At 37.4% G+C, this 19265-nt stretch overlaps 1 protein-coding gene across 2 annotated transcripts in view; it reads left to right on the top strand.

Moving 5' to 3' along the window:
- kcnd2 (potassium voltage-gated channel, Shal-related subfamily, member 2) overlaps nucleotides 1–19265 on the top strand; it is a 149398-nt gene that overhangs the window by 126037 nt on the left and 4096 nt on the right. Inside the window, exons 3-5 of one of the 2 annotated variants that reach the window (XM_055189884.2) lie at nucleotides 11645–11807; nucleotides 15596–15694; nucleotides 16870–16965. In XM_055189884.2, the coding sequence (XP_055045859.1) occupies nucleotides 11645–11807; nucleotides 15596–15694; nucleotides 16870–16965 (358 nt within the window). The remainder of the gene's footprint in view (nucleotides 1–11644; nucleotides 11808–15595; nucleotides 15695–16869; nucleotides 16966–19265) is intronic. The other variant, XM_055189885.2, reaches the window with a different exon arrangement.

Genomic DNA, 19265 nt, shown 5'->3' with positions numbered 1-19265 from the left:
TGCAGTTTTTTTAAATACGGTTAAATGTCTTGAGACTGGAAGGATTGCATTCTTACGGCTCAAATGATTATCACATTAGCTAAACCTATTAAAAGTCTACATTGCATCCAAAAAATATTCATTTAAAGATTGAATGAGGAAAATGAACTCAAGATGAAGGTTAGCGAGTATGTGGAATTCAAGGCATCTGCCGTAAACTGCTGAATTGTGGGATTTTCAAAGTCTTGGAGTATTATTTGTGAGAAATGAATCCTTCTCTCGTCAGGGGAGCCGCCTCAGTTCAACCGGGTTGGTCATTAACATCTATGCATAATAACAGTTATGTGAATTATGCTGATTAGTCACAATCGAACACCACAATCGAAAAATAAATACATAAACACATTAAAATCTCTTTAAGGAAACACACAAATCACAGACAGAAACATCCAGAGCGTCAGTTACTGACGGTAATGATGCAGGTAATATTGCAGTAGTCAACATTGTGTATATTTTTTTTGTTTTATGTTTATTTCAGATTTTCTCCATGCTGAGAGATAAAACTGAGAAGAGAAGCACTCAGGCAGGTTAGATGATAGCTTTCAGTCTATAAACCTAATCTCTCTTCGAGTCTTTTTGAGTTTCCAACAGAGAGAAGTTTATGTTGTTATGCAACTTAGCATACATTATAATTTTGTCCTCGCCTCTCGCAGTATAGATTGCTGTAATTGATTGGGTTATGAATGGATCATATTTGTATATAATAGCTGGTTTCAATGTCACACATCGCAGCGTATATATGCATTCCCTGCTTTCCCCATTAAGAATAACCTCGATATGCTCTTCCTTTAAATCTTATCACATCCCATACGGCAAAAAAATACTTTCAAATATATAAATATTTTTAAAAAATTGTCAAAATATATTTGCTGGGGCTGTCAAAAGATTAATTCCGATTAATCACATACAAAATAAAAGTTTTTTGCTGAATTTATTTAATCTATTCACTGTGTGTAATTACACACACACACACACACACACACACATATATATATATATATATATATACATATGTATACTGTCTTCTGACAGCTTTTATATATATATATATATATATATATATATATATATATATATATATATATGTATATATGTATATATGTATATATGTATATATGTGTATATATATATATATATATATATATATATATATATATATATATATATATATATATATATATATATATATATATATATATGTATAGATAGATAAATAGATAGATAGATAGATAGATAGATAGATAGATAGATATAGAAAGATATAGATATATATTGATATATTTCATAAATATAAATAAAAATATACCTAAATAACATGTATGTGTCTATTTATATATACATAATCTATACACACAGTACACACACACATATTATGCAAACACAAAAACACTTTTATTTTGTGATTAATCGCGATTAATCTTTTGACAGCCCTAATATTTGCTGAAATATATTTTGGAATATGTTTACAAAAAATATTTTTCACAGATATATTTTCGGCCATTTTTTGTATATTTTTAAATATATTTTTAAAAATAAATACATTTTACAGAATTAAATAATATATTTCAATCCAATGAATTATATTCACGTCACGTTGGAAGAATTTCTCTTACGAACCTGTAAACATAACCTGTTTAAAAAGGTTAAAATGAAATATATTTTCAACTTAAAAAAATTACTTTATAAAATTAACTTGTATTAAGCTTATATTTATTGCAAAAGAATACACTTTTTGCCATGTGAAATGTAAAATGAGAAATGTATATTCTTGTCCTTGAAATCCATATTGAAATATATTAATATGAAAGTTAAAACTAACTATATTTCCAAATTCAAAAATATATTTAATTAAGCATTCCTTTCTACAAAATGTCTACAAATCTATTTTTGGCTAAAAAATCCTGTATGGGATTTCACACGCTCTTTCTGTTGCCGTGACACACTTGGCATCGGTGGACAAATATAATGGTGATCAAGTGTTATTTTTGTTACGAATCTGACAATTTCAGCCCCGTTGTGTGGAGAGAGTGTTTTCTTCTTTGACACAAACGTGAGCTCAGAGTTTTATCTCTGATTGATCTGCTGTGAGTCAGTGAAGCAAGAGACCATTCTCTGGGTTTATAAGACAAGATAAAAGACTTTTATCATCTCTTTCTCTCTCTCTTCCTTCTCAGCAAGAAGTTCTGTTTGACTGGCAGAAGAACATCCTTCATTATCAGGTCAACGACTGTGCACCTGATCAGGGGCGTAGCAGGGAATCTTGGGCCCTATGCAAAGACGGTGTGTGGGGGACCCTATCCACACCAAACATCACAGCTTTATTAATATTAGTGTATGCTCTTACTGAGAATGATTACTGATATCATATTTAAACCAGCAGTATTAAATAAGTTGTATGTGACGCATGGTACTACATAAATGGATATTTGCATTTCAGTATATTAAGGGATATAAAGGTGCCCACCTCAGTATCCCCTTAGACATAAATATAACTATTTCACTTGAATTGTGTTTTCTTAACAGAAACAGTGAGCTTTGTAGTCCAAAACATTACAATATTTCCAAACTTACGTCACCCATGTACCTGATCCCGTTAAGACCTTTGTAGAAGAAAACATGGGTTGATGCGATAATCTTTCTGTCTGCTTTAGACACGCTTGAACAGTGGACATGTCTGATAGGAGTTTGAATGAGTGCCCGGGTTTGCAAATGTGTGCAGCGAGGGATAAAAAATGGACGAAGATTGGATGAAACAGATTCATTGGAAGGTCGGGAGAAAGCATAGACAGAATTATTGATGAGAGAGGCGGGGGTCTCGTATGAAGCCTTTGTATAAAGCATTCACAAAAGCCTTTCAAGAGAATCTTGGTTGTGAAATTTCACCTACAGTGCTGTTGCTCTCGGCTGTTGTAAGGGAGGGGAAGATCATGCGCTCGGTTTGGCCTGCACATGTCAAACGTGACCGTTTTGTTGCTTACATGAGGATCTATGTTTCATGTGGACCTTCGTGTAGGAGGTCAATGTGACCATACACAACTAAAGTATGCCTAAACAAAAGTTTACTCAACACTCAATCTCTAGTCTGGACTCAGACTCGATACTCGATCTCTGGTCTTGACTCAGACTCGACACTCGATTTCTGGTCTTGAATCGGACTCAATACTCAATCCCTGGTCTTGACTCGGACTCGACATACCATCCCTGGTCTTGACTTGGACTCGAAGCCCAGTCTCTTGTCTATACTTGGACTCGACACCCAGTCTCTTGTCTTGACTCGGACTCAATTCCTGGTCTTGACTTGGAGTCGACACTCGATCCCTGGCCTTGACTCGGACTCGATACTCAATCTTGGGTCTTGAATCGGACTCAATACTCAATCCCTGGTCTTGACTCGGACTCGACATTACAATCCCTGGTCTTGACTTGGACTCAACTCCCAGTCTCTTGTCTATACTTGGACTCCACACCCAGTCTCTTGTCTTGACTCGGACTCAATTCCTGGTCTTGACTTGGAGTCGACACTCGATCCCTGGCCTTGACTCGGACTCGATACTCAATCTTGGGTCTTGAATCGGACTCAATACTCAATCCCTGGTCTTGACTCGGACTCGACATTACAATCCCTGGTCTTGACTTGGACTCAACTCCCAGTCTCTTGTCTATACTTGGACTCCACACCCAGTCTCTTGTCTTGACTCGGACTCGATTCCTGGTCTTGACTTGGACTCGACACTCGATCCCTGGCCTTGACTCGGACTCGATACTCGATCTTTGGTCTTGACTCCGACTCAACACTCAATCTCTGGTCTTGACTCGGACTCAACACTCGATCTCTGGGCTTGACTCAGACTCGGCACTCAGTCTCTTGTCTAGACTTGGACTCGACACCCAGTCTCTTGTCTTGACTCGGACTCAATTCCTGGTCTTGACTTGGACTCGACACTTGATCCCTGGTCTTGACTTGAACTCGACACTCGATCCCTGGTCTTGACTCGGACTCGACACTCGATCTCTGGTCTTGCTCTGGACTCGACACACGATCTCTGGTCTTGACTCAGACTTGACACTTGATCCCTGGTCTTGACTCGGACTCGACACTCGATCCCTGGTCTTGACTCGGACTCGACACTCGATTTCTGGTCTTGACTCGGACTCGACACTCGATCTCTGGTCTTGACTCTGACTCGACCCTCGATTCCTGGTCTTGACTCGGATTCGATAATCGATCTCTGGTCTTGACTCGGACTCGGACTCGACCTTCGATCCCTGGTCTTGACTTGGACTTGACACTTGATCCCTGATCTTGACTCGGACTCGACACTCAATCCCTGGTCTTGACTCGGACTCGACACTCGATCCCTGGTCTTGACTCGAACCTCGATCTCTGGTCTTGACTCGGACTCAACACTAGATCTCTGATCTTGACTCGGACTTGACACTTGATCCCTGGTCTTGACTCAGATTCGACACTCGATCTCTGGTCTTGACTCAGACTCAAGTTGGACTTGAGTGTGTAGGGGGCCATTTTTGACACAGCTACTGTATAATATGCTTAAAACAAGAAAAATATCTGCCACTGTGGTAAGAAAAATTATCTTGAAATATGTTTAGTTAATATCTTCATCAAGATGTTGTTAGTGAATATAAAAATCTGCTTTATAAAAGCAGGAAAAGTAAATCATACGAGGACAGGTTTATAAATGCAGCTATTAACAGCATGACACTGATGTTTGAGTTTTTCAAACAAGGTCATAATGTATGAACACCTCAGGACAATGAAGCAAAGACACTTTCAATGCATTTCCCCTGCATGTGATTGTGAAAAGAGTCCATACAGGCTCGGTTAAATAAAACAGTTGACACAGTCGTGTCATTAAATCTCTTAATATTCTAATGAGCGCTGTGTTTGTCTCATCTCCAGTCGCTTCAGAGCGTCAATGAAGCAATAGTCATCTTAATGATTTTTAATCTCGCTGTTTCTATCCGTCAATCCACCCGTCTTCTCATTTTACATAATAGTTATGTTGAAGATAGCATCCTAAACTTTAGTGGTTTCATAATCTCTTTCTGTTTGTCTCGCTGGGATTTATCCTTTATGATCTGTAGGAATGGGCATGTTTACCTTCAGACGTTGGGTGCGTTTGATGACCTGTATCCTCCTCAGGATGATTGTAATTACATTGGACCAGATGCTTAAAGTTTGTTGCAGTGACAAAGAAATTAGCTCAATGTGACTGAAACCTACCTTTGGTATCATTCAGGGACAAACACTGCAGCTTGTTAAAGGGATACTTCACCGATTTAGCATTCAGCTTTGTATCTGTAGAAACCCGGCAGTATTACTGAATGACCATGTTTCCCTCCCTCATTTCCCCCTGAGAGGAGAGATATCTGCATTTTGGTTCTGCAAAAAAGTCCTCCGATGATGTAATATGACGATTTTTGCATCATCGGAGGACTTTTTTGCAGAACCAAAATGCAGATATCTCTCCTCTCAGGGGGAAATGATGGAGGGAAACATGGTCATTCAGTAATACTGCCGGGTTTCTACAGATACAAAGCTGAACGCTAAATCGGTGAAGTATCCCTTTAAGCATTTAATTTTAAAGTCCTTGACATTGATAGTGAATCAGTCCTACTTGACTCTCAAAAGATGCTCAGTTGAGTTCAGGCAGAGTCTCTTTAGGGAAGTCGTGTCACTTTGGCGGCCATGTTTGCAGTTATTTCAGTCATGCAAGACTAAAAGCCTGTTTTCTTGAATAGGAAAAGAAAGATATCTCTAAAATCACGTGCTAAATTCACCAACAATTAAATCTGACTTCAACTGTGCCATAACTTTTGTACCATAGCTTTTTTTAAACTCAAAACAGCTTTATTTGTTGCGTCAATAGCCCCGTGGTTAGAGCATCGACATATAGCACCAGTGTGCTCATGGCAACCCGAGTTCGATTCCCATCTCTGGTGTTCTTTGCTGATCCCGCACCCCTATCTCCTCCCAACACTTTCTGTCTACTCTCCACAATTTTGTCTAAATAAAGGCATAAAAGCCCCAAATACATAACTTTAAAAAGCTCCTCCCCTAGAGAATCAGCAGTCATCATCAATTTCTAATAACGTTAGTCAAGGCAGGGGAGTAATTTCCACTTGGGATAGGGGGATGTGATAGGGGGATTATTTTTTAACTACACGTTTAGTTGTACAGAGACCCTCCCCCAGAGAATCATCGTCATTATCGATTGATGATTGGTTATTTTAACTGGAAGGCGGGGCTTCAGTCACCATATTAAGCATTATGTTGAACCCTGTTATAGGGGAACAATCAAGTTATTTCTAATTTCTTTGGTTCAGGCAGGGGCGGAATTTCCACTGGGTATGGGGGGACATGTCCCCCCAGTTTTCAAAATGCAGATCGTGTCCCCACCACTTTTAGAGTCATTTGTTTAGATTTTTTAACCGCACATTTTTTAGTTGTACAGAGCTCCTCCCCCAGAGAATTATCGGTCATTATCAATTGATGATTGGTTCTTTTAACTGGAAGGCGGAGCTTCCTCTACAAACATGACATTGAACCCTGCTATAGGGGAACAATTGTGTTTTATTCATTGTTTTGCAGGGACATAATATTTAGGGTAAAAAGAGCATCACAGTTTGATATCAAGCATTAATTTCACTATGATTTCAATCGCTGACATGACATTATTCAATCAATATTAAAGATGTTTATATTTTCACAAAATGTTCTTTACATTATGTAGGATTATTTTATGTAGTAATCAGCATATTTTTCTTGGCAAAATGTACTATTATAATTAACTTAATTATTTCCTGTATTTTGTAGCACCATAGTCCCTAAACATATGTAAGTGCATGGAATGGGATTCAAGGCAACAACATTCCCCCCATTTTATGCTCCCCCCCACACACACACACACACACACTTCTCAAACCAAAGTTAGACCCTTGGGTTCAGGTGTGGGTTTTGTGTAGGTCTATTACATTAAGTTATGTAAATGGGCCATTTTTATGGGTCTCAATTTGTCCACAGGAGCACGTCATGGCATAAAAGGACACGCAAACATAATGCTGTATCACAACACTAAGTCTAGTCTAAATATACACACAAATATAGCTTGAGTGACCGGATGGAATTCAAGCGTAGTTCAGGCAGAGCACTGATCGCTAACTACTCCAGCTGACGCTCAGCTGCTTAATCACTCTCACCTGCTTTAATCAACAGTATTTAAGCAGTTAATCAGACGCTCTGTAGCTACTCTGTCGCACAGACAATTTTACCGAGTCTGTCGCACAGACATTTGCACCGAGTCTGTCGCACAGACATTTGCATAGCAGATTGTAGACTGAGCCAGTACTAATGCGATCGATAGAATTTTATTCCTTACCCTTTTCGGCGTTACCATGGCTTGCTCGGAATCGGAAGATGTTGCAATACTCTCTGTGGAAGTGCCGGAAGACATCCATTCCATACAGGTAACGTTATTAAGATAATTTGTGCGTATATCTCCTGTCAAGCCCAAAGAACTTATGTTTCCGTGATCTTTGAACGCGCTTTTCAGTGCGTGAGCTTTGAGTTTGTGCACGTATGCGCACTGGAAAAGTTCACTTTAGTATCTTTGTCGCTCAAATAGTCTAAAATCGCTATGTCACTGTAAACAATAACTTTCTTATCAACAGTATAGCAGGATGTTCTATTAACAGCATTTCATGCAATATTTAGGACCAATGTGACTACAAGCAAGGAGTATGTCCGTCATTCGTTCCAATTCATTTCGATATAAATCGTTCAGGTCACCTTGTAGTGTCAGTGTTTATGTTGTTTTAATTGATTGCCTCAAAAATTCGACAGTTATAGTTTTACAGCATTTCGTGTCTTACACTTGATTTAACGTCCCGAAGGCAGTCGCTCCACGCATCTTCAACAAGCATGTAAGCATAAGAAACCAGTGTTGCCAACTATTTTCAATGGAAAGTAGCTAAGCTTGCTTGGAAAGTCGCTAAATGTCGCTAGATTACGTCATTGCGTCATTTGCTTAACAGTGACGCCATCACGTCACATTTGCATTCTTACTACACTGGCTTAATACATTATTTCACGTTTCTCTTCTCTCTGAACTGTCAAAAATGTTATTTTAAGACACATGAATGTTGAAAATGTTTTCTCGTTTGTTTATCTGCTTATGTTCTCATAAAACGAAATGTGTGTATGTTCATGTTTATATGGCCAAACAGTCCAGTTCAAAACATACACTGATAAATGATGGGAAACGTTGTTTTGTAGGTAAATAGCCCATTAACGCGTCAGCTCCGTACAGTTTGTCTGTTTTAAATGTGCTGCTGCTCAGCTCCCTCAAGTACATTTATTTTATGTACAGTGATTCATTTTATTCAAAGACCATTTTATATTTATATCTCGCCATTAATGTAAGCCATCGCGGGATCCGCCTGCTCCGGCTTCCCGCATGCACGTTTATGCCGTCGGACGCGGATAGATAACCACTTCTCCTGCCCCGATTGCAACTGGGAGAGACTCTGCTCTGCTGCGCAAGGACTAGACAGCCTGTGAAGGCTTTGGGTCGGGGGTGGAGCCCACAGAAGCAGCGGTAGCTGCTCATTGAGAAGAGTGAATGTCACGTAAAAAGTCTCCAACAATGCCAAGATGTAAGAAACATCTTGCACGCGTTATCTCGTGTTGGGGGTCCGTTAATTAATGATTAACTAATGTCAGCCTCAGCTGTCCTTCATTTTATTTCTCTCCTCTGAACCTGCCTGTTCCAATCTGATGAATATCAGGGAACCGCGTTCCCTTTTGAGGTATGCTACTCAACATGCCAGGAGCCGCGTACTCCGAGACAAGCAGTCTCTAGAAGTTATGCACTCAACTACGTTGTTGTGTTTGGGGGATACATGCAAAGGATGCATCTTAAAGGTGCAGTATGACAACCGAGCCCCTTGATTCCTCAGCCTTTGGCCAAATTCAGATATTTGTTATAATATATAAATATATTATATAATTTTGGTATTCTTAAGTGATCCTGACTGAAATATAGCTTGAGTGACCGGATGGAATTCAAGCGTAGTTCAGGCAGAGCACTGATCGCTAACTACTCCAGCTGACGCTCAGCTGCTTAATCACTCTCACCTGCTTTAATCAACAGTATTTAAGCAGTTAATCAGACGCTCTGTAGCTACTCTGTCGCACAGACAATTTTACCCACCACCTCCCCTTCACCTCCAATATCTCAGTTTCACAACCATTGCACCCCTTTTAATTATTTTCACGTGTAGCATACTAAAATGTTGGTTATGATTGGCTGGGGGATACATGCAAAGGATGCATCTTAAAGGTGCAGTATGACAACCGAGCCCCTTGATTCCTCAGCCTTTGGCCAAATTCAGATATTTGTTTTAATATATAAATATATTATATAATTTTGGTATTCTTAAGTGATCCTGACTGAACTACACATGTGCAAAGTTTATAAAGACAATGACTACACAATCTTACCACAAAAAAATCAATTAATATTAATAACAGATAACAACAGTTACTGTAGTCAATGTATGCTTTATTACCTTTGAGCTTTTGTTTCTCAATGCATTTTTTTTTTTTGTATTTTTGTATGTTCCCTAATACACTCTGTTTGCATTTTTGCCAAATTATTGTGTCTAATAGATACCTTAAAAGTAAAAAAATTTTGCCATGCCGCATATTTTGATGATTTAATCTACATTTACGCATTCGGCAGATGCTTTTATCCATGCAATGCACAGTATACATTTTTTCAGCATGTGTGTGTCCCTTGTTCGAACCCATGACCTTTTATGCAGCTCATGCAGTACCACTAAGCAATACAGGAGCACAATCTAACAGCAGAGTCTAACCTGAAGCATTAAAAGTAAATATTGTACAAATTCCCCTCGGACACACATTGTGTATGTGTGTGTGTGTGTACAGCCGCTGCAGGTCATCTAGGTTAATAGGGATGCTGTCATACGTAACAGCACTAGACAGTGAGCGGCGAGGAAATGACAAACGCAGAGAGTAAATTAGTCCTTCCTGTTGCCTCTAGTTCACTACGCACACACACACATACACACACGCACCTGGCTAACACAGAACAAGGTCAATGTGTTTTTGTTTTTTTGCTGTGATGCTGGGCGGAGAATATCCGAATGCAACACGTCTACAAACACGTTTCAGAAAATTACAGCCTTTGTGCGCGGATTTGGATTAACAGCCAGTGGCCGACATTCATCATGTACACAAATCTAATTATGAGGGTAATTGCCTACAAGGGACTTTATTGGTCCTTTATAATGAGTCTATTGTCTGTTGTTGAAGAGGATCACAAAGCTTTCTATTGAACGCTTCTGTAGCTCGTGCGAGGGTTAATATGGATATTTTTCATGGTTTGGAGTGACTTGGTCAATACGTCAAAGACAAAAGACATTTAAATCTTCGCATATTTGCCGTCTCCTTGTCTCTCTCGCCGGTGAAGTTAATTACAGACATTTAATTGGTGAAGTCGACTCTCTGCCGTCTGTAATTACGGCTCAGTCTATGGGGGTTTCACCACGTTGGGCCCTTTTGAGTTTATATTCTCATCTCTGTAATTCAATTAGATCCTTCACTTATCATACAAAAAGTCAGCACTGATTAAGATCGTCTATAAAGTACATTATGTTTTTGTATTTTGCATTATCTTATCTTGCAAATATATTCATGTGCTTCCCTTTTTTGAGATTGTCTGGATGGAATAATAAATGATGAGTTCGAAATTTGGGCACATGTTGAAGCCTGTACTGAAATGTAATATATTGGTTTGAAATTTGCATAATGACAAAAAAAATCTGCTTGGCTTGCTGCATGGTGATGGTGTCCAACCACCACACACATCAAAAATGGAAATTTATTCCGATCCCAGTGTATTAATAGTAAACTTTATATAGTAAGCTGTTTGGTGCTGATGCATCTGTTAAACGAGTCCCTTATTGGCTGATATAATGCGTGATGATGACGTCTTGGCATACCAGTTTTACACCCAACGACAGATCGTCTACTCATTGCCAGTGACAGGGTTGGTTTGTCATACGCTGGCCTGCTTTAACAAGATGACAGAAGGTGTGTGCGTGTGCTGGAAGAAGACTAAAATCATGCCAGGACTTTGTGTTCTGGAGACCGCATGTGCACGCTGTTTTACTGAGTATCAGCATGTAAGATTGGTTATTGATGTCATTTGATAATAGAGAGTTGGGAAACTAGACCAGAAAACGTGATCTTGTCATCTCAGCCCGAATACAGAACGCTAAGTTTTAGCATCATGTTAAAAGTTTGAGGATGTGAAGGCCTCATGAGGAGAAAAGCCTGAGGTTGAATGTGGGAAAGCACTTTCACACCAACTCGGAGATCGAAGGATTGCCCCGTGCTTTATGATTCTCTACTGCCCCCTAGTGTTTTAAAGAAAATTAAATGAAGAATTGTGTTTGTGTTGTATTGCACTTTTGTAAGAGCTTAGGATACTAAATGCTTAAATGTAAACCTTAATAAAGCACTTTGAAATAAAACATCTCTCTCTTTATGTTACAGATATGGAGACATGGTTCCTAAGACCATCATGGGAAAGATATTTGGCTCTATCTGTTCGCTGAGTGGCGTGCTGGTCATCGCTCTTCCCGTGCCCGTCATCGTTTCCAATTTCAGCCGGATCTACCACCAGAGTCAACGTGCAGAAAAGCGGCGGGCTCAAAAGGTACCCTACATAGGGGCGTTGCATGGAATATTGGGCCCTATGCAAAGATGGTGTGTGGGGGCCCCTATCCACACCAATCATCACAGCTTTTATTATTTCAGTCTATACACATGTGCAGGTTAGCTCATTGCTGGCAAATTACTAATAACATATTTAAACCAGCAATGTTAAATGAGTTGTATGATGCATAACAACATAAATTGATAATTGCATCCATAATTCAGTACTTTAAATCATATTTAGGGATATAAAGGGGGCACCTCAAACTGCAAAAAATGACTTTCTTACTTAGTTTTTTTGTGTTGTTTTTAGTAAAAATATTAAAAAAATCTTAAATTAAGATATTTTTATGAGCAAAATGACCCAAAAAAATAAATCTAGTTTTTAGACAACAAATATACAATTTAAGGGAATTTGTGCTTAAAACAAGCAAAAAAAATCTGCCAATGGAATAAGAATTTTTTACTTCATTTAAGTGTTTAGGGAAAAAGTAAAATTATTTTCTATTTTTTCTTATTACATTGGCATATTTTTTTTGCTTGTTTTAAGCACTAATTTACTTAAAGTTGATATTTTTGTCTAAAAACTGGACTTCTTTTTCTAGGTCATTTTGCTCATCAAGAAAATACATCTTAATTTAAGAATTTGTAGATATTTTTACTGAAACCAAGACAAAAATACTAAGTAAGAAAGTCATGTTTTGCATTGCAATTTTCCCTTACACTGCAAAAAATTATTTTCAAGAAAAAAAATTCTTAGTATTTTTGTCTTGTTTTCAGTAAAAATATTTCTTGATAAGCAAAACGACCCAAGAAAATAAGTCTAGTTTTTGCACCAAAAATATCAAATTTAAGTGATTTTGTGCATAAAACAAGCAAAATAATCTGCCAATGAGGTAAGCAAAAAATCTTAAACATTTTCAACATTTTAAACACTAAATTCAAGAAATATTCAAGAAAAATTTGCTTACCCCATTGGCAGATTTTTTTGCTTGTTTTATTCACAAAATCACTTAAAGTTTATATTTTTGTTCGCTCATCAAGAAAAAGAATCTTAATTTAAGAATTTTTTTATATTTTTACTGAAAAATATACACTGCAAAACAAAATTACTTTCTTACTTAGTGTTTTTGTCTTGTTTTCAGTATACATATCTAAAAATTCCTAAATCAAACAAAATGACATAAGAAATAATAGAAATAAATATATTAAATTTAGGTGAATTTGTGCTTAAAACAAGCAAAAAACAAAAAATCGAAACTTAATTCAAGAAAAATTTTACCCATTGGTAGATTTTTTTTCTTGTTTATATATTTTTTTTTAACTAGACTTATTTTTTAGGTCATTTGACTCATCAAGAAAATACATCTTGATTTTAATTTTTATATATATTTATTAAAAACAATACAAAAATACGAAGTCATTTTTTGCAGTGTAAACATAGGAAACAAGTTATTTTTCATATGTAAAGAAATGCACAATATCGGCATATTAACAAATTTTGTTTTGACCTGCTCTGTTTGGTAAGACATTTGTGTTTTCTGCTATCCTGATTTTTTTGCACATTATATGCAGCAGGGTCGCAACTCTTGAAATCAACACATTGAAATCACTTTGCATCTTTCTGCTGCTTTACGGCCAATCAGCGCTTTGCATCGTTCCCCGACAACCAATCAAATCATGCATGTCACGTGCATGCTATGCTAGTGGGAGGCATTTACAGACGTGTACTTAAGTGTGTCAAACACGCGCAGCACAAAAACGCAGGATTATTGTCCGATAATAAGCATAACTTCTCTTGTAGGGCCCCTTACATTCAGGGCCCGATGTACTCAGTCACCCTTTCCCCCTTGACCCTCGCCCGAATCTACGGCCTCTGATCTTGCAGAGCTTTATAGAGCTGATGTCAAATGTAGATACCATATGGAAATTCTGTCAAATCTGGATGTGGCAAAAAGAACGACCATGTGTACACAAACAAAACACAGATGATGATGGTGGGATAGGGTTGAACACGACTCGACAAAAAACTTGTGACCCAGATGTCTGCATGCTGTATTTGCACATCCGTCTCAGTGGACTGATCATTTCGAGTGCATGCACAGATCTCATCCCTGACTTCAAGACAGCAGCAATAGAAAAACAGACGTGCATAAGTAAGAAAGATAGGTGATACTTTGAGGAAGACAGATTTGAAGAGAGAAAATTGCGTTTATTGAGTGACATATTAAAATGCGTTCTGTATGTATACAGGAAACAGGCGTCACTCCATATTTACATGCAATGTGTACACAGCCAATGAAACCAAAGATGCTTCGACTGTTCTCACATTAAAAGTCAGTAAATGAGCCACTACTCTTATTTTAGCTCGAGTCCTGCCGATCCATGGGGACAGAAGAGTTTAGATATCTCAATCCCCTTCTGAGTACACATACACAAATAAGCAGCACAGCCAGTCCAACCAAGAACAACAATCTGTTTTCTCAGTTAAACTAAGAAATGAGACTCAACTCTGAAATTAATACTGAACTTTAAAGTCGTCATGAAACTGAAGTAGCTATTAATAGTCTTATTTTCCCTGTTGTGGCGTATATTCGAGTGAAACGGATTATAAAATGAAAAAAATGTATGGCTTGACCTCTAATTCACGCATTGATGATTGATTGGATTGTTGGTAGCTGCTGCGATCTTTTTAAAGCGAGATCGTTTCAAGGACGAGATTTGCATTTTTGATAAAAAATTATGAGGGCACATGTTTTTTTTTTATATATATAATAATAGACTCACAGATAAGTCGTTTGTAAAAAAAACCACCACAATATTACAAAAAAAATGTCTTAAATTAAATTTAAATATCATTGTGACTTTATGCAGTCAACACCGATACCAGTTCAATTTCATGACTCTAATTTTCACATTTTGCAACCCAAAGTGCAAACGTTCTTAAGTACAGCAGAAAAACTACTATCATTACTTTTTACTTAAAGAGACACTCCACTTTTTTTTAAAATAGGCTCATCTTCCAGCGACCCTAGAGTTAAACATCTGATTTTTACAGTTTTGGAATCCATTCAGCTGATCTCCAAGTCTGGCGGTACCACTTTTAGCATAGCTTAGCATAATTCATTGAATCTGATTAGACCATTAGCATCGCGCTAAAAATAACCAAAGAGTTTCAATGTTTTTCCTATTTAAAACTTGACTCTTCTGAAGTTACATGGATGCAACAGGCGCAAAGATAGTACAAAGCGCCTGAAAGTGGTCCCCTTGGTAACTTTCAATAGCAGGGAACTATTTTCTGTGTAATATCAGTGCGCCTCCTGCAGCCATGTTACGACAGCAGAGTCCTTGATTATTACGCCAGCATGAGAGTATAGTTCCTAACCATATTGCCCTAGAAAATCACAACTTTTAATTTTACGTCGGTCTTAGTACACGATAAGTTTTAAATAGGAAAAATATCGAAACTCTTTGGTTATTTTTTAGCGCGATGCTAATGGTCTAATCAGATTCAATGGATTATGCTAAGCTATGCTAAAAGTGGTACCGCCAGACCCGGAGATCAGCTGAATGGATTCCAAACTGTAAAAATCAAATATTTAACTAGGGGAGATGGAAAATGAGCTTATTTAAAAAAAGTGCAGTGTCTCAATCGACTTTGTAAAGAATGTCCAAGATTAACACATAAACACGTTAGACAAACGCATGCAAACCTACAATCACACAAACATTGATGACGAGAGGAGAGAGTTTTAGGCTAAACGGCCCGTGTGTTTGTCCACTGAACAGAAAACCAGGATTGCTAGAATTCGTGCGACGAAGAGCGGTGGCGCTAACGCTTATTTGCAGTACAAACGCAATGGGATGCTGGCGAACATGGAGGAGGAGGTAACCGTGGAAACCAAGTCGCCGTGGTCTCTTAATGGAACGTGACATGATGGGCTGGTGCATGTGGACCCCTTTTACCCCCTGACCTTTCACCTCTCCACCAGGGGGCTGGGGTCCAAGCAGGGCTGTCCTCATTCAAATGCTTCTGTGATGTTTCTCTCTCTCTCTCTCTATCTATCTACCTATCTATCTTTCACTCTGTTCCACCTAGACTGGCACCTCTTCCTCGTAGCTGGTCATGAGACAATAATCACGTGACCTTTTGTCCAATGGCAGTGCACAGCATGCGGCTTACCGTTGCGGGGGCCACGCCCATCCGCTCCAGTACCAACGGGGCCCCCCGATTTTTACTGCAACCCCTTTCTCCATCTTTCAACTACTTTACTTTTGGGTTATTGCCTTCTTTACCTTGTACTTATTGGTTTTAACTGCCTTGACAACTACTGCTCTGTGCTTCATGCATTAACATGCATTTTTGAGTGATTTCTCGTGGGCTGTCCTGACTGGCTTCTGCTGTCTCTCTTTCGTCTTGACATCATCAGAGCGCATCACGTGGAGGAATGAATTTGTTTGAGCTGCATGTCATTAAATGGCCAGCATCTACGTGGGGGTGGAGTGGGGGCGGGGCTAACGTGATGCAGAGACCGTGGGACGTGTCGATTGGGTATCTTAAGGGATGTATTGTGACCCTGCACTGACGCCCACTCAATACTCTCCTAATTTGGTTACTGTGTCACGTTGAGTCCTGCTTCTGGGGTTACAGGGATTTTGGATTGGGTATGGTGGCCCTCTTTGTTCAAAAACACCAGATAGTCACTTAAACTAAACAAGACCATATACAAGACCAGAAATATGATCAGTGCTAAGGCCAGATCTTGATCTATTTAAGTGTTTTCAAAAGTACACATAAACAATATTATTTTTAAGTGTTGTCTGTTGTGTTTGAACCAGAAGCCATTTGTCGAGGTTTTAAGAGAACGGGATAGGGCGCTGACCCAAAGCCTATCATTGTTACGATGATCCAAAAATGCTTCAACATTGCCTGAATGTTGCTGGATCATTGTGAGAATTTGGGCCTTGCTGTCGATGCTCTTTTCCTCTCTCTATCTCATTTTCTGGGTTGCTTTAATCTGATTGGTGGATAATCTGTCAGTCTTTTCTGTGTCTCCTATAAGGCATCAAAACAGGCGGGCCAAGCTCTGGTATGTAAGATCAACCCCACTTTTGAGACCCAACATCACCATCTTCTGCACTGCTTGGAGAAAACAACGGTGAGAATCTCTGCTATCTTGTCTTACTTGCTCGCTCTACTTTATCCATTTAACTTGTTAGTACTAGAAGAAATCATTAACAACATTAAAAAGCAATTACATGCTTTTAGTGATATAAAGATGTCCTGAGAAATGGATGTGAAGCACCTCAGTAAGATTTCTTTCCAATAGGTTCAAGAGCTTTTGTATTATTCAAATGTCAGTGTGTTTGCAGAATTTTTTATTTTGTACAGTATGTCCTGAATGCTCTTGTCCATAACACTGTACCTGTCAAATCTCATTTTTGCTAAGGGAAACTTGGTATGATTGATCAGATACGACACTACTTTGACATCAAGCAGTGCTTGGCATCAATGACGTCAAACGGCATGTTTATGAATAATAATTTAACAGAAGTATTTATATTTAATAGTAGCAGAAACATTGAGAATTTATTTGGACAATAATTAAATTTTTTGGTGAACTTCACCCTTTATCACCAACAAATCCCAACAGCAGCTCCAGGCATCTACTGCACTTCAGTGCTTGTGGGTTTGTTATAAATAAATGAACATTTTCTCTCAAGAGAAATCACGAATCAGACGCTGACATGAAACTGACAGCCAGTGTCGTCTTATGCCAACTACACAAGACTGTGACCCGCTTCGGCTTTCTTTCACATTTGAAAGGAAAATTCCAAGATACAGGAGTGTTTGGGATACAGCCGGAATTACAGTAAATCTGTGCTGAAGTTTCATCTTTGATCTTTGTTTAGACGGGCTTTTAAACGCTTTAGAGACAGTGCGCATGAAATTGAGATTTTTCGAGTTGTTGTCATCACTTGATAAATTTAATGAAAACTAATAAAACTGAGACTCCATCTGTATGGTAATTATATGTTTACATCTTTGTAGTTAAAATGATGCACAGTGGGGTCTAAAAGTCTGAGATTGAAACAGCTTCTGGGTTGCTCTTTACTGTATATAAAAACATTACTTTTATGAGTATTTTATCTTTTTCAGTAAAAAATAACCCTAAAAATATATTTACATTCGTATTCGTAATGTTTTATTCGTTAATAAACTTAGTTCAACATAAAATTAATTTAAGTTTATTTTTCTTACCCCATTTGCAGATATTTTTCATGTTTTCATTTATTTAATGTTTTTGTTTTTTCAGAAAACAGCACTTAAAATCGTGTGAAATTTTGCTTATCAAGTTAATGTATCTTGATTTATAATATATCTTGTTTTTATACTGGGAAGTTTTTTTTTTTTTTGCACAACAGCAAAGCAAATGTAAAAATTAAGACCAAATGCAAATGACAAATATGTTTTTCTTATTTTATTTGAATTTATAACATAAAAATAGGGCTGTCAAACGATAAAAGTACACGATTTTACAAAATAAAAGTTTGTGTGTGCATTATATAAGTGTCAAGTAAAATTAAATCCTAATTTCATCCACTTGTTTTAAATGCGATTTATCACGATTAATCGTTTGGCAGCCCTATTTTTATATAACAAATTAAAATAAAACAAGATGAAAAAATTTCCCATTTGCATTTGGTCTTAATTTCACATTTGCTTTGCCGTTGTGAAAAAAAATTAAAAATAACATACTGATTCCCAGTATAAAAACAAGATATCCTATAAATCAAGATACATTAACTTGATAAGCAAAATGTCACAAGATTTTAAGTTTTGTTTTCTGAAAAAACAAAAACAAAAACATTAAATAAATAGGTTTGTCAAACAATTAAATAAAAGTTTGTTTTTGCATTATATAAGTGTCAAGTAAAATTCAATCCTAATTTCATCCACTTATTTTGTATGCAATTTATTGCAATTAATCGTTTGACAGCCCTATATTTATGCTATAAATTAAAATAAAACAAGATGAACATATTTGCCATTTGCATTTCGTCTTAATTTCACATTTGCTTTGCCGTTGTGCAAAAAATAAATAAATAAACATACTCATTCCCAGTATAAAAACAAGATATATTATAAATCGAGATACATTAACTTGATAAGCAAAATGTCACAAGATTTTAAGTCTTGTTTTCTGAAAAAAACGAAAACATTATATAAATAGGTAGGTCAAACGATTAATCGCGATAAATCGCATACAAAATAAAAGTTTGTTTTTGCATTATATAAGTGTCAAGTAAAATTAAATCCTAATTTCTCATTCTAATCGAATGACTTCATGACTTCAGTCTCCTCAAAAAAGCTCAAGATGTGTTTCGTGCCAAGAGAGGTCACACTAAATACTGACCGTTGCCTGAAAAAGACATTTAGTTTGTGTAAATATTTCCT

Source organism: Misgurnus anguillicaudatus, chromosome 1 (genome assembly GCF_027580225.2).
Source record: "Misgurnus anguillicaudatus chromosome 1, ASM2758022v2, whole genome shotgun sequence".
Classification (NCBI taxonomy): Eukaryota; Metazoa; Chordata; class Actinopteri; order Cypriniformes; family Cobitidae; genus Misgurnus; species Misgurnus anguillicaudatus.
This window is presented reverse-complemented; position numbering and strand designations above follow the sequence as displayed.